Here is a 12,212-nt window from a genome sequence, read left to right as displayed (position 1 = left end):
GAGGATTCAGCCTTTGGGCAGACTGGACGTAGGCGAGATTCTTGTGATTTGTAAAAATGACGAAGGGATGAACAGCCCCTTTGAGAAGATACCGCCACTCCTCTAAGGCCAATTTGATGGCTAACAATTCTTTGTCACCGATGGAATAATTGCGTTTCGGAGGAGAAAAAGCATTGAAGAAAAAGCCACAGGAAACTAACCGTCCAGAGTTAGATCTCTGTAAAAGCACAGCTCCGGCTCCAATAGAAGACGCATCCACTTCAAGAATAAAAGGCCTATTGGTATCCGGACCGGACGAGCACCCCGGAAAGCAGAGACAGAGGAGCGAGGAGGAGCGTCGGGAGCGCATCGGCCGGAAAGGTAAGTATAGGATGGCGTAACACGTGCTGACTAGATATGTGTGGCCTCACTCAATGAAAATGAACTCAGCGAGGTTGGGCACGTCTACATAGTAACATAGTAACATAGTAACATAGTTAGTAAGGCCGAAAAAAGACATTTGTCCATCCAGTTCAGCCTATATTCCATCATAATAAATTATAATAAATACCCAGATCTACGTCCTTCTACAGAACCTAATAATTGTATGATACAATATTGTTCTGCTCCAGGAAGACATCCAGGCCTCTCTTGAACCCCTCGACTGAGTTCGCCATCACCACCTCCTCAGGCAAGCAATTCCAGATTCTCACTGCCCTAACAGTAAAGAATCCTCTTCTATGTTGGTGGAAAAACCTTCTCTCCTCCAGACGCAAAGAATGCCCCCTTGTGCCCGTCACCTTCCTTGGTATAAACAGATCCTCAGCGAGATATTTGTATTGTCCCCTTATATACTTATACATGGTTATTAGATCGCCCCTCAGTCGTCTTTTTTCTAGACTAAATAATCCTAATTTCGCTAATCTATCTGGGTATTGTAGTTCTCCCATCCCCTTTATTAATTTTGTTGCCCTCCTTTGTACTCTCTCTAGTTCCATTATATCCTTCCTGAGCACCGGTGCCCAAAACTGGACACAGTACTCCATGTGCGGTCTAACTAGGGATTTGTACAGAGGCAGTATAATGCTCTCATCATGTGTATCCAGACCTCTTTTAATGCACCCCATGATCCTGTTTGCCTTGGCAGCTGCTGCCTGGCACTGGCTGCTCCAGGTAAGTTTATCATTAACTAGGATCCCCAAGTCCTTCTCCCTGTCAGATTTACCCAGTGGTTTCCCGTTCAGTGTGTAATGGTGATATTGATTCCCTCTTCCCATGTGTATAACCTTACATTTATCATTGTTAAACCTCATCTGCCACCTTTCAGCCCAAGTTTCCAACTTATCCAGATCCATCTGTAGCAGAATACTATCTTCTCTTGTATTAACTGCTTTACATAGTTTTGTATCATCTGCAAATATCGATATTTTACTGTGTAAACCTTCTACCAGATCATTAATGAATATGTTGAAGAGAACAGGTCCCAATACTGACCCCTGCGGTACCCCACTGGTCACAGCGACCCAGTTAGAGACTATACCATTTATAACCACCCTCTGCTTTCTATCACTAAGCCAGTTACTAACCCATTTACACACATTTTCCCCCAGACCAAGCATTCTCATTTTGTGTACCAACCTCTTGTGCGGCACGGTATCAAACGCTTTGGAAAAATCGAGATATACCACGTCCAATGACTCACCGTGGTCCAGCCTGTAGCTTACCTCTTCATAAAAACTGATTAGATTGGTTTGACAGGAGCGATTTCTCATAAACCCATGCTGATATGGAGTTAAACAGTTATTCTCATTGAGATAATCCAGAATAACATCCCTCAGAAACCCTTCAAATATTTTACCAACAATAGAGGTTAGACTTACTGGCCTATAATTTCCAGGTTCACTTTTAGAGCCCTTTTTGAATATTGGCACCACATTTGCTATGCGCCAGTCCTGCGGAACAGACCCTGTCGCTATAGAGTCACTAAAAATAAGAAATAATGGTTTATCTATTACATTACTTAGTTCTCTTAGTACTCGTGGGTGTATGCCATCCGGACCCGGAGATTTATCTATTTTAATCTTATTTAGCCGGTTTCGCACCTCTTCTTGGGTTAGATTGGTGACCCTTAATATAGGGTTTTCATTGTTTCTTGGGATTTCACCTAGCATTTCATTTTCCACCGTGAATACCGTGGAGAAGAAGGTGTTTAATATGTTAGCTTTTTCCTCGTCATCTACAACCATTCTTTCCTCACTATTTTTTAAGGGGCCTACATTTTCAGTTTTTATTCTTTTACTATTGATATAGTTGAAGAACAGTTTGGGATTAGTTTTACTCTCCTTAGCAATGTGCTTCTCTGTTTCCTTTTTGGCAGCTTTAATTAGTTTTTTAGATAAAGTATTTTTCTCCCTATAGTTTTTTAGAGCTTCAATGGTGCCATCCTGCTTTAGTAGTGCAAATGCTTTCTTTTTACTGTTAATTGCCTGTCTTACTTCTTTGTTTAGCCACATTGGGTTTTTCCTATTTCTAGTCCTTTTATTCCCACAAGGTATAAACCGCTTACACTGCCTATTTAGGATGTTCTTAAACATTTCCCATTTATTATCTGTATTCTCATTTCTGAGGATATTGTCCCAGTCTACCAGATTAAGGGCATCTCTAAGCTGTTCAAACTTTGCCTTCCTAAAGTTCAATGTTTTTGTGACTCCCTGACAAGTCCCCCTAGTGAAAGACAGGTGAAACTGCACAATATTGTGGTCGCTATTTCCTAAATGCCCAACCACCTGCAGATTTGTTATTCTGTCAGGTCTATTAGATAGTATTAGGTCTAAAAGTGCTGCTCCTCTGGTTGGATTCTGCACCAATTGTGAAAGATAATTTTTCTTAGTTATTAGCAGAAACCTGTTGCCTTTATGGGTTTCACAGGTTTCTGTTTCCCAGTTAATATCCGGGTAGTTAAAGTCCCCCATAACCAGGACCTCATTATGGGTTGCAGCTTCATCTATCTGCTTTAGAAGTAGACTTTCCATGCTTTCTGTTATATTTGGGGGTTTGTAACAGACCCCAATGAGAATTTTGTTACCATTTTTCCCTCCATGAATTTCAACCCATATGGACTCGACATCCTCATTCCCTTCGCTAATATCCTCCCTTAAAGTGGACTTTAGACAAGACTTTACATAGAGACAAACCCCTCCTCCTCTCCGATTTTTACGATCCTTTCTAAACAGACTGTAACCCTGTAAGTTAACTGCCCAGTCATAGCTTTCATCTAACCATGTCTCGGTTATTCCCACTATGTCAAAGTTACCTGTAGATATTTCTGCTTCTAGTTCTTCCATCTTGTTTGTCAGGCTTCTGGCGTTTGCGAGCATGCAGTTTAGAGGATTTTGTTTTGTTCCAATCTCCTCACTGTGGATTGTTTTAGAAATGTTCTTACCTCCCTTCTGAGTATGTTTTCCTGGGTCGTCTTTGTTCGAGTCTAATGCTTTTCTTCCCGTCCCCTCTTCTTCTAGTTTAACGCCCTCCTGATGAGTGTAGCGAGTCTTCTGGCGAATGTGTGTTTCCCAGGTTTGTTGAGGTGTAGTCCGTCTCTGGCGAGGAGTCCATCATACCAGTAATTCACACCGTGGTCCAGGAATCCAAATCCTTGTTGTCTGCACCATCGTCTTAGCCAGTTGTTTGCATCAAGGATCCTGTTCCATCTCCTGGTGCCATGCCCGTCTACTGGAAGGATAGAAGAAAAAACTACCTGTGCATCCAGTTCCTTTACTTTCTTCCCCAACTCTTCAAAGTCCTTGCAGATTGTCGGTAGGTCCTTCCTTGCCGTGTCATTGGTGCCAACATGTATCAGAAGAAATGGGTGGACGTCCTTGGAGCTGAAGAGCTTTGGTATCCTATCGGTCACATCCTTGATCATCGCACCTGGAAGGCAGCATACTTCTCTTGCAGTTATGTCCGGTCTGCAGATGGCTGCTTCTGTGCCTCTCAGTAGTGAGTCTCCCACCACCACCACTCTTCGTTGCTTCTTGGCTGTACTTTTTGCTGTCACTTGTTGCTGTGTGCCCTTTTCTTTTTTGCTTGCTGGTATTGCTTCATTCTTAGGTGTGCCATCTTCATCCTCTACAAAGATTTGATATCGGTTCTTCAGTTGTGTGGTTGGTGATTTCTCCATGGTCTTCTTGCTTCTTTTGGTCACATGCTTCCACTCATCTGCTTTTGGAGGTTCTCTGACACTTTTTTCACCTTCTGTGACCAGTAGAGATGCTTCTGTTCTGTCTAGAAAGTCTTCATTCTCTTTGATGAGTTTCAAAGTTGCTATTCTTTCTTCCAGTCTAGTCGGAATGTTGTCAGAAGTATACAAATCACATACTTGTGCTGACATGACTGTCCACCAGCCAGGGAGAATCCTAAAAGTGTGCAGTACACGCGTTGTGAGAATTCAGTAGCCTGCGATGTCAGGATTCAGCGCTGCAGGTTCCTGTTGTCATCACATGGACACTTCACTCATATGCGATTTTCATACTTGTGGTCCTGTGACAGCGAGCTTCTCTTCTGCTTCTCTCAGTTTTTTACTAAACATTGAGAGCATTAGGGAGAGAAGCTCGTCGGTACATGACTAAGTGTGCAAATCGCATATGTCCTGGGGGTGGGAGGGGGGGTGTGCGCCAAAATGAATTCTTGCCCCGGGTGCCAGAAACCCTAGATACGCCTCTGTAAGTGACCACCATTAGTTTGGGATACTTTAGAAACATAACCTACAGTCATGGCCAAAAGTAATGACACCCCTGCAATTCTGTCAGATAATACTCAGTTTCTTTCTGAAAATGATTGCAAACGCAAATTCTTTGGTATTATTATCTTCATTTAATTTGTCTTAAATTAAAAAACACAAAAGAGAATGAAGCAAATAGCAAAACATTGATCATTTCACACAAAACTCCAAAAATGGGCCAGACAAAAGTATTGGCACCCTCAGCCTAATACTTGGTTGCGCAACCTTTAGCCAAAATAACTGCGACCAATTACTTCCGGTAACGATCAATGAGTTTCTTACAATGCTCTGCTGGAATTTTAGACCATTCTTCTTTGGCAAACTGCTCCAGGTCCCTGATATTTGAAGGGTGCCTTCTCCAAACTGCCATTTTTAGATCTCTCCACAGGTGTTCTATGGTATTCAGGCCTGGACTCATTGCTGGCCACCTTAGAAGTCTCCAGTGCTTTCTCTCAAACCATTTTCTAGTGCTTTTTGAAGTGTGTTTTGGGTCATTGTCCTGCTGGAAGACCCATGACCTCTGAGGGAGACCCAGCTTTCTCACACTGGGCCCTACATTATGCTGCAAAATTTGTTGGTAGTCTTCAGACTTCATAATGCCATGCACATGGTCAAGCAGTCCAGTGCCAGAGGCAGCAAAGCAACCCCAAAACATCAGGGAACCTCCGCCATGTTTGACTGTAGGGACCGTGTTCTTTTCTTTGAATGCTTCTTTTTTTTCTCCTGTAAACTCTATGTTGATGCCTTTGCCCAAAAAGCTCTACTTTTGTCTCATCTGACCAGAGAACATTCTTCCAAAACGTTTTAGGCTTTTCAGGTAAGTTTTGGCAAACTCCAGCCTGGATTTTTTATGTCCCGGAGTAAGAAGTGAGGTCTTCCTGGGTCTCCTACCATACAGTCCCTTTTCATTCAGACGCCGACGGATAGTACGGGTTGACACTGTTGTACCCTCGGACTGCAGGGCAGCTTGAACTTGTTTGGATGTTAGTCGAGGTTCTTTATCCAACATCCACACAATCTTGCGTTGAAATCTCTTGTCAATTTTTATTTTCCGTCCACGTTTATGGAGGTTAGCCACAGTGCCATGGGCTTTAAACTTCTTGATGACACTGCGCACGGTAGACACAGGAACATTCAGGTCTTTGGAGATGGACTTGTAGCCTTGAGATTGCTCATGCTTCCTCACAATTTGGTTTCTCAAGTCCTCAGACAGTTCTTTGGTCTTCTTTCTTTTATTCATGCTCAATGTGGTACACACAAGGACACAGGACAGAGGTTGAGTCAACTTTAATCCATGTCAACTGGCTGCAAGTGTGATTTAGTTATTGCCAACACCTGTTAGGTGCTACAGGTAAGTTACAGGTGCTGTTAATTACACAAATGAGAGACGCATCACATGATTTTTTGAACAGTGTCATTACTTTTGTCCACCCCCTTTTTTATGTTTGGCATGGAATTATATCCAATTTGGCTTTAGGACAATTCTTTTTGTGTTTTTTTATTTCAGACAAATTAAATGAAGATAATAATACCAAACAATTTGTGTTTGCAATCATTTTCAGGAAGAAAATGAGTATTATCTGACAGAATTGCAGGGGTGTCAATACTTTTGGCCATGACTGTACTACATGTATAATATTTGCCAGTTACATGCTATTAAAAATAATTATTCAGTGAAAAGCTCGGAGGTATTCTATGCAGTAATATGGCAGTAGGTATTAATTTTCCTTGCAGTGCCTCCACAGGAAAAATTAAGTATTACATAGTGTTCATTAAAATCAAATGGTTGTATATTTAATGTGGGACAAGACAGGTCCTCCGGAGCTCGAGACAATGTTTAAAGCTGTCCTCCATTCTGGCCACTGGAAATAGCATCCTTAAGAGAGGTTCCACTTATTTCCTAATAGAGTATATCAAAATTATTGAGTTTTTCCCATTTCAAGTTGGATACCACCCCCCACAAAAAAGCTCTACTTATCTTGATAAATTTAGAGGATATGTATAGAAATGGATGTAACATCGTAGCTAATGATACATTTGTCCTTCATAGATTCCATCAGCCTCATTTAATGCAGCATATCATGGAGGAGATTGGTTTCCAGCTGGACCGTAGGATTCTAGCATGCATCTTTCCTGACCATGGCAGACTGTACGGGGTCTCTGTGTCCAACATCTCAAAGAAGATAGCTGAGGTATAATATAACAGGCTATAAAAGGATAAATTTAAAAAAAAACAGCAGAACGTTCTACTTTAAAGGGATGGTGAGTATAAAGTTTTTTACTTTTTCAGAAAACATTGAAGAAGGGGTGGTCAAGAATTGAATAACCCTTTTACAACAATGGACATTCTTTGCAATGCAATAGCAAGTGCTGGATCCTTCAGATAGGCTACGTTCACATTCGCGTCTTTGGACGCAGCGTCGTCGCCGCAAGCACGACGGATGTGAAACGCACGCAAAAACGCATTGTTTTGTGACGCATGCATCCATTTTTGGCTTGATTTTGGACGCAAAAAAAAATGCAACTTGCTGCGTCCTCTGCGCCCTGACGCTTGTGCCAAAAATGACGCATGCGTCACAAAACGCAAGACAACGCATGTCCATGCGCCCCCATGTTAAATATAGGGGCGCATGACGCATGCGTCGCTATGCGTCGCCGAACCTGCGCCCGACGCAACGCAAATGTGAACGTAGCCATAGAAAGATGTTGTTTGTAGCCCCCCTTCTACATAAAGGCACATGTCCTAAACCAAAAATATTTGTGATGATTTGGAAGGGGCATCAACTCATACATCATTTTCAATTTCTTACTAACTTGGCCGTTGTGAAACCTTTGTGTTCTCCTTTACTTTACTCCTGTATATTAATATTCTTGTCTTATCAACAATAATATTCATACTGCTTGCAGTCAGCTAGTCTTCTAACGCCCCTGGTGGAGACGTATGTCCTGTAAGAAAAAAGGATTGGGCATGTTGAAATCCAACATGTCCAACCTTTCTTTCACCAACATCTCCATCAGGGGGGGATTCATCATGACATGCCAATGCACATTAGATGTCCTCTGCGGTTTCAGGTGACAAGGAACTAATATGTATAGGTGCTGTTATTCGTGAGGGTCCAAGCTCCTGAGATATGAGCAGTTGTCTGACCGGGATCTCACAATGAGCAGCTGGTGGTCATATATAACTCCATAGTGAAAGTTTCAACTATCAAAAGTGATGATTTTCCTCTTTTTTGCTAATTCTTGGTCTTTACTCACAAATGTAATTTATTCCTTTTCATCAGAGATGTACTGACCGTGTATCAAGAAAGGTTGATCAGAAGAAGCAGGCTGAAATGATGCAGAGATATGAGGAAATTCTGAAGTTCATGAAGCAGTATGGTTATGACGTGACCATCCACCCAGCCTTCACCGAGAACATCATCAACTTGTATGGAATCATGAAGGAATATCCACCATCAAACTCTCCTGAAATGCCCCGCTTATGTGTTTCAGCCAACCTGAAGAAGATCTCATAGATACACCACTGTGCCATCACCACCTGGACAATATCCTCATTCTGTTGAAATGTCTGTTCGAGCTATCCAGACTTGATGGAAAATCAGTGTTCTTGCTGTAAGAACAGAAGGATATTCTGCTCTAACGTAATATAGCAATGTATACCTGCCAATAAACATCGGAAACTGCAGATCTCCTGGTGTTGAGCTTGTGATTCGATAGAAATGACTACAGAAGCTATAAAGCTAAGTTCATACTGCAGTGATGGTGTCAGTCCAACATATGAGACAGGCATGCTCCCAATACATATGCTCAAGTATCTATCGGGCCCCGTGGATCCAACAGATGCCTAGAGTGTTAATAGTTTTGAAAAGCCGTCGAGGAACTTTGTGTCTCCGATAACAAAGCTGGTCTTCATTGGCTTCTCTCTTCTGCTCCAGTTGACTGACAGGTAACCTTGTAGGCACACATAGATACTGACCTCTCAGTATAAAGGAGAGAGGCAGAGAGAAGCCACCTGGGACCGGTGTTGGACTAATCACCCAAGATTCATACTCTTTAGACTTTTTTTTTAAAGTAGGCTTTCTCTTAAACGAGGCTTTCAGAGTAAAACATACACAGCCACAATAGCGTGATCCGTGTCTGATTCATGCTGCCCGTGGAATCTCTCCCTTTAAAAATTGAGTGCAAGAATGGGAACCTGTATGTGGCGCATGTCGGGTAATATTCGCAGAGTATCTCTGAGAGAAAGTTCAATTGGAATATGCACAGAGTATTAAGGAGCATTGAATAGTATTTGGGAAGCACTGTCATAGACATAGAGGGTTGGCCGATACAGCTAAAATCCAAAATCCAAAATCCTCAGATTTGACCAACATTCAGCTAATATATGGGGCTAACATTTATCTAGTAGGTATTTATTGGGGTCCAAGCACCTGAGATACAGTATGTGAAGTATCTTTTTCGGACACACCATGTTTGTAGATAAAAAAAAGATTTTTTTAAAGTGCGAGAAAATTATTCAGATCAGACTCTGATCAGAGTTTAATTATAGTTTTCTCAAAGTGTGGCATGAGTGTCATCCGATTTTCTTGTATGTGGAGATATTTTTTTAAAGAAATTCTTCACCCTCTCCATTCTGAGAGTCTGTGAAAATCGGACTGCATGTCATCTGAGAGCGGTCCGATTTTTTTCATGAACCCATTGACTTGCATTGCTGATTTTGATCCAATGCTTGTTGGTCGGCAGGGAGAAGATCCAGGATTGGGGATCACCCTTGAGAAGGGAGACTATAATCCCCACACACTGAATCCTCACTCCCTTCTTTAAATACTACAAACTTATCTCTCCCTCCAGAGAAACGGTCAGGGAGAGATATTTAGTGTTGCGGTTGAGCCTGCAACAGAGCCGAGGCCAAGATCCCCGTCAACTGCTGAAGCTGCTGCGTCACCTGACCCCGCAGCTCCGTAAGCTCATCAGTTGGGCAAAGGCCTGCATTTGAGCCATGGCTCATTGGAAAAAAATGTAGCAGTTAGTGATAATGTCACAGTGTGACTCGACCCAATGGTTGGTCAGTCAATGGATGGCACAACTTGCAAACAACAGGATGGAAAAGGTGAGACGAAAGCCCTACTCATAGGGAATGGGGAATGGTCACTACCTGAGCTCAAACCTGAGCCTGTCCCTGCACTCCCCTAACACCCTATGTGGGTCCTTCCCCCCCGCCACTCTCAGGATACCTTGTCCCTAGTAGTCACCTATTTCTGCCCTGGCTAGTGCACTGGCCGGCAAGGAGCACTAGCCTCACCACTGCAGATAATACACACAGGGGGAAGTGACAAACGCCAAAGGGACAAGGTAACAACAACACACTTAGCTTATGAACAGCTAAGCTCCACACCGCAGATAACAAACAGCAACTGGACTCCAATAACCAGACATGGCTGACACCAGAGAGGCTGCTCCTGCTAGGCTGGTCTTCAGAAAGAAACTGTATCACCAACAGTCAGCTGATGCATCAGGTGACCTTTTAAAGGATGGTTGGAATGGTCACCACCTGCATCAGCTGACCAAGCAGCACTGCAGTAACATCAGATTGCCAGAGGGGGGGGGGGGGGGGGGGAAGAAACTGACATTACCCCCGATGGTCCAAAAGGAAAAAAGTTTTAAACTGAGTGGAACCAGAGCTGCCACAAATCCAAAAATGGATCGTGCCAATAACATTCACCACGGCATCTCAACACTCTTTCACTTCTGTCATGTGTGTTCCTCTGCGAAAAGAACAAGGTGACCTGCCAATTCTGGTATTCTCAGGTGAATGCCACAAACACCACCCTCATAAGCTCGTGAGAGTTTGGTCACAAACACACACACCAGTAGTCCACTGGAGGGCATTTTAAGGGCTCCGGCGGTGCTCCTCCTGTTCTTCCTCACACAGAAGAGCAGATACCAGTCCTGCTTCTGGGTTGATGCCCTTCTTCAAATCTGTCCGTTTCTCCTCGTATAATTACTTGTGCCCTGGTATCTGTTCGATGCTTCAGAAACTGTGCTGGGAGATATAGCAAACGTTCTTCTTATGAAAAGTATGGATGTGCCATCCTGGAAAAGCTGGACCACCTGTGCACCCCGAATGGGCTGCAGGTGCTTCTTCATGTCATTAGTAGTGACAAGGACACTAACAAAATGTAAAACTTAAGAAGAATCAGAGTAATAGTGGACAACTTCTGAAAAAGTTTTCCTGTTTTGGGGGTTGTCTTGCTGTTCCTCTGTAATGCAGGTGTCTGAATGCAATGCACAGAGAACACAAGGCAGGAACAGTCAGGGATTGATATAGTTGTATTTATATACATTAGAAAACCTTACAAAAAACAGACATAAAATATAACTTTTAATTATACTTATAAAAAGTTTTAAAGACATAGGCATGAATCGGTGAGTAGGTCAGACATGGGTGCTAGATTAACTCAAAACCAGGGGAAAGCGTTGTGGCGCCCCCGCTCAATGTCGGCTAACCCTGTCTGACCCTCTAAGGAAATCCCTCACCAAGCCGTCATCATCACCCATAAGGTGCTTAAGTGATTTATCATAATGATGAACCTACTGTAGATGTAATATATGGATGACAAAACAAAGTTCTATTGTTTTATGCTCACAATGAGTATGGTGGATAATAAACAGAGTGCATCTGTATTGATTGTCTATAGTGTATATACTGTAAATACCATGTTGTCTTAATAGGTCCAATCATATCTTAAGGCAATCTGCCAATACTTCATACCCAAACCACCTCTCAAGAGAGTAAACCCCGAATCGGGTATTAGAGCAAACAATTGCTCAATGACAACCTGTCACCCCCACAATGGAGGTTGAGCTAAGCCCACCAGCATCAGGGGCTTATCTACAGCATTCTGGAATGCTGTAGATAAGCCCCTGATGTTACCTGAAAGATGAGAAAAAGAGGTTAGATTATACTCACCCAGGGGCGGGACTGCTGCGGTGGGCGTCGTGGTCCGGGGCCTCCCATCTTCTTATGATCACGTCCTCTTCTTGTCTTCACGCTGCGGCTCCAGCGCAGGAGTACTTTGCCCTGTTGAGGGCAAAGTACTGCAGTGCGCAGGCGCCAAGGAAAGGTCAGAGAGGCCCGGCGCCTGCGCACTGCAGTACTTTGCTCTGCCCTCAACAGGGCAAACAAAGTATGCCTGGGCTGGAGCCGCAGCGTGAAGACAAGAAGAGGACGTCATCGTAAGAAGATAGGAGGCCCCGGACCGGACTGCGACGGGGACTGCCTCTTTTTCTCATCTTTCAGGATACATTGGGGGCTTATCTACAGCATTACAGAATGCTGTAGATAAGCCTCTGATGCTGGTGGACTTAGCTCACCTTCCATTTTGGGGGTGACAGGTTCCCTTTAACATATGTTTGACTGGGGATACATCATCCCTTAACATACAATTGTGTC

General features: G+C 43.2%; 1 protein-coding gene across 1 annotated transcript in view; it reads left to right on the top strand.

Annotated features, from left to right (window-relative positions):
- The window catches only part of LOC138641498 (speriolin-like protein), a 149,951-nt gene extending 141,507 nt beyond the window's left edge, over positions 1-8,444 (top strand). The window contains exons 2-3 of the mRNA XM_069728988.1: positions 6,807-6,948; positions 8,041-8,444. Coding sequence (XP_069585089.1) covers positions 6,826-6,948; positions 8,041-8,274 — 357 coding nt within the window. The 5' untranslated portion in view covers positions 6,807-6,825 and the 3' untranslated portion in view covers positions 8,275-8,444. The remainder of the gene's footprint in view (positions 1-6,806; positions 6,949-8,040) is intronic.
- Positions 8,445-12,212: the final 3,768 nt, after the last annotated feature.

The sequence above is a fragment of the Ranitomeya imitator genome, chromosome 6, assembly GCF_032444005.1.
Source record: "Ranitomeya imitator isolate aRanImi1 chromosome 6, aRanImi1.pri, whole genome shotgun sequence".
Taxonomy (NCBI): domain Eukaryota; kingdom Metazoa; phylum Chordata; class Amphibia; order Anura; family Dendrobatidae; genus Ranitomeya; species Ranitomeya imitator.
This window is presented reverse-complemented; position numbering and strand designations above follow the sequence as displayed.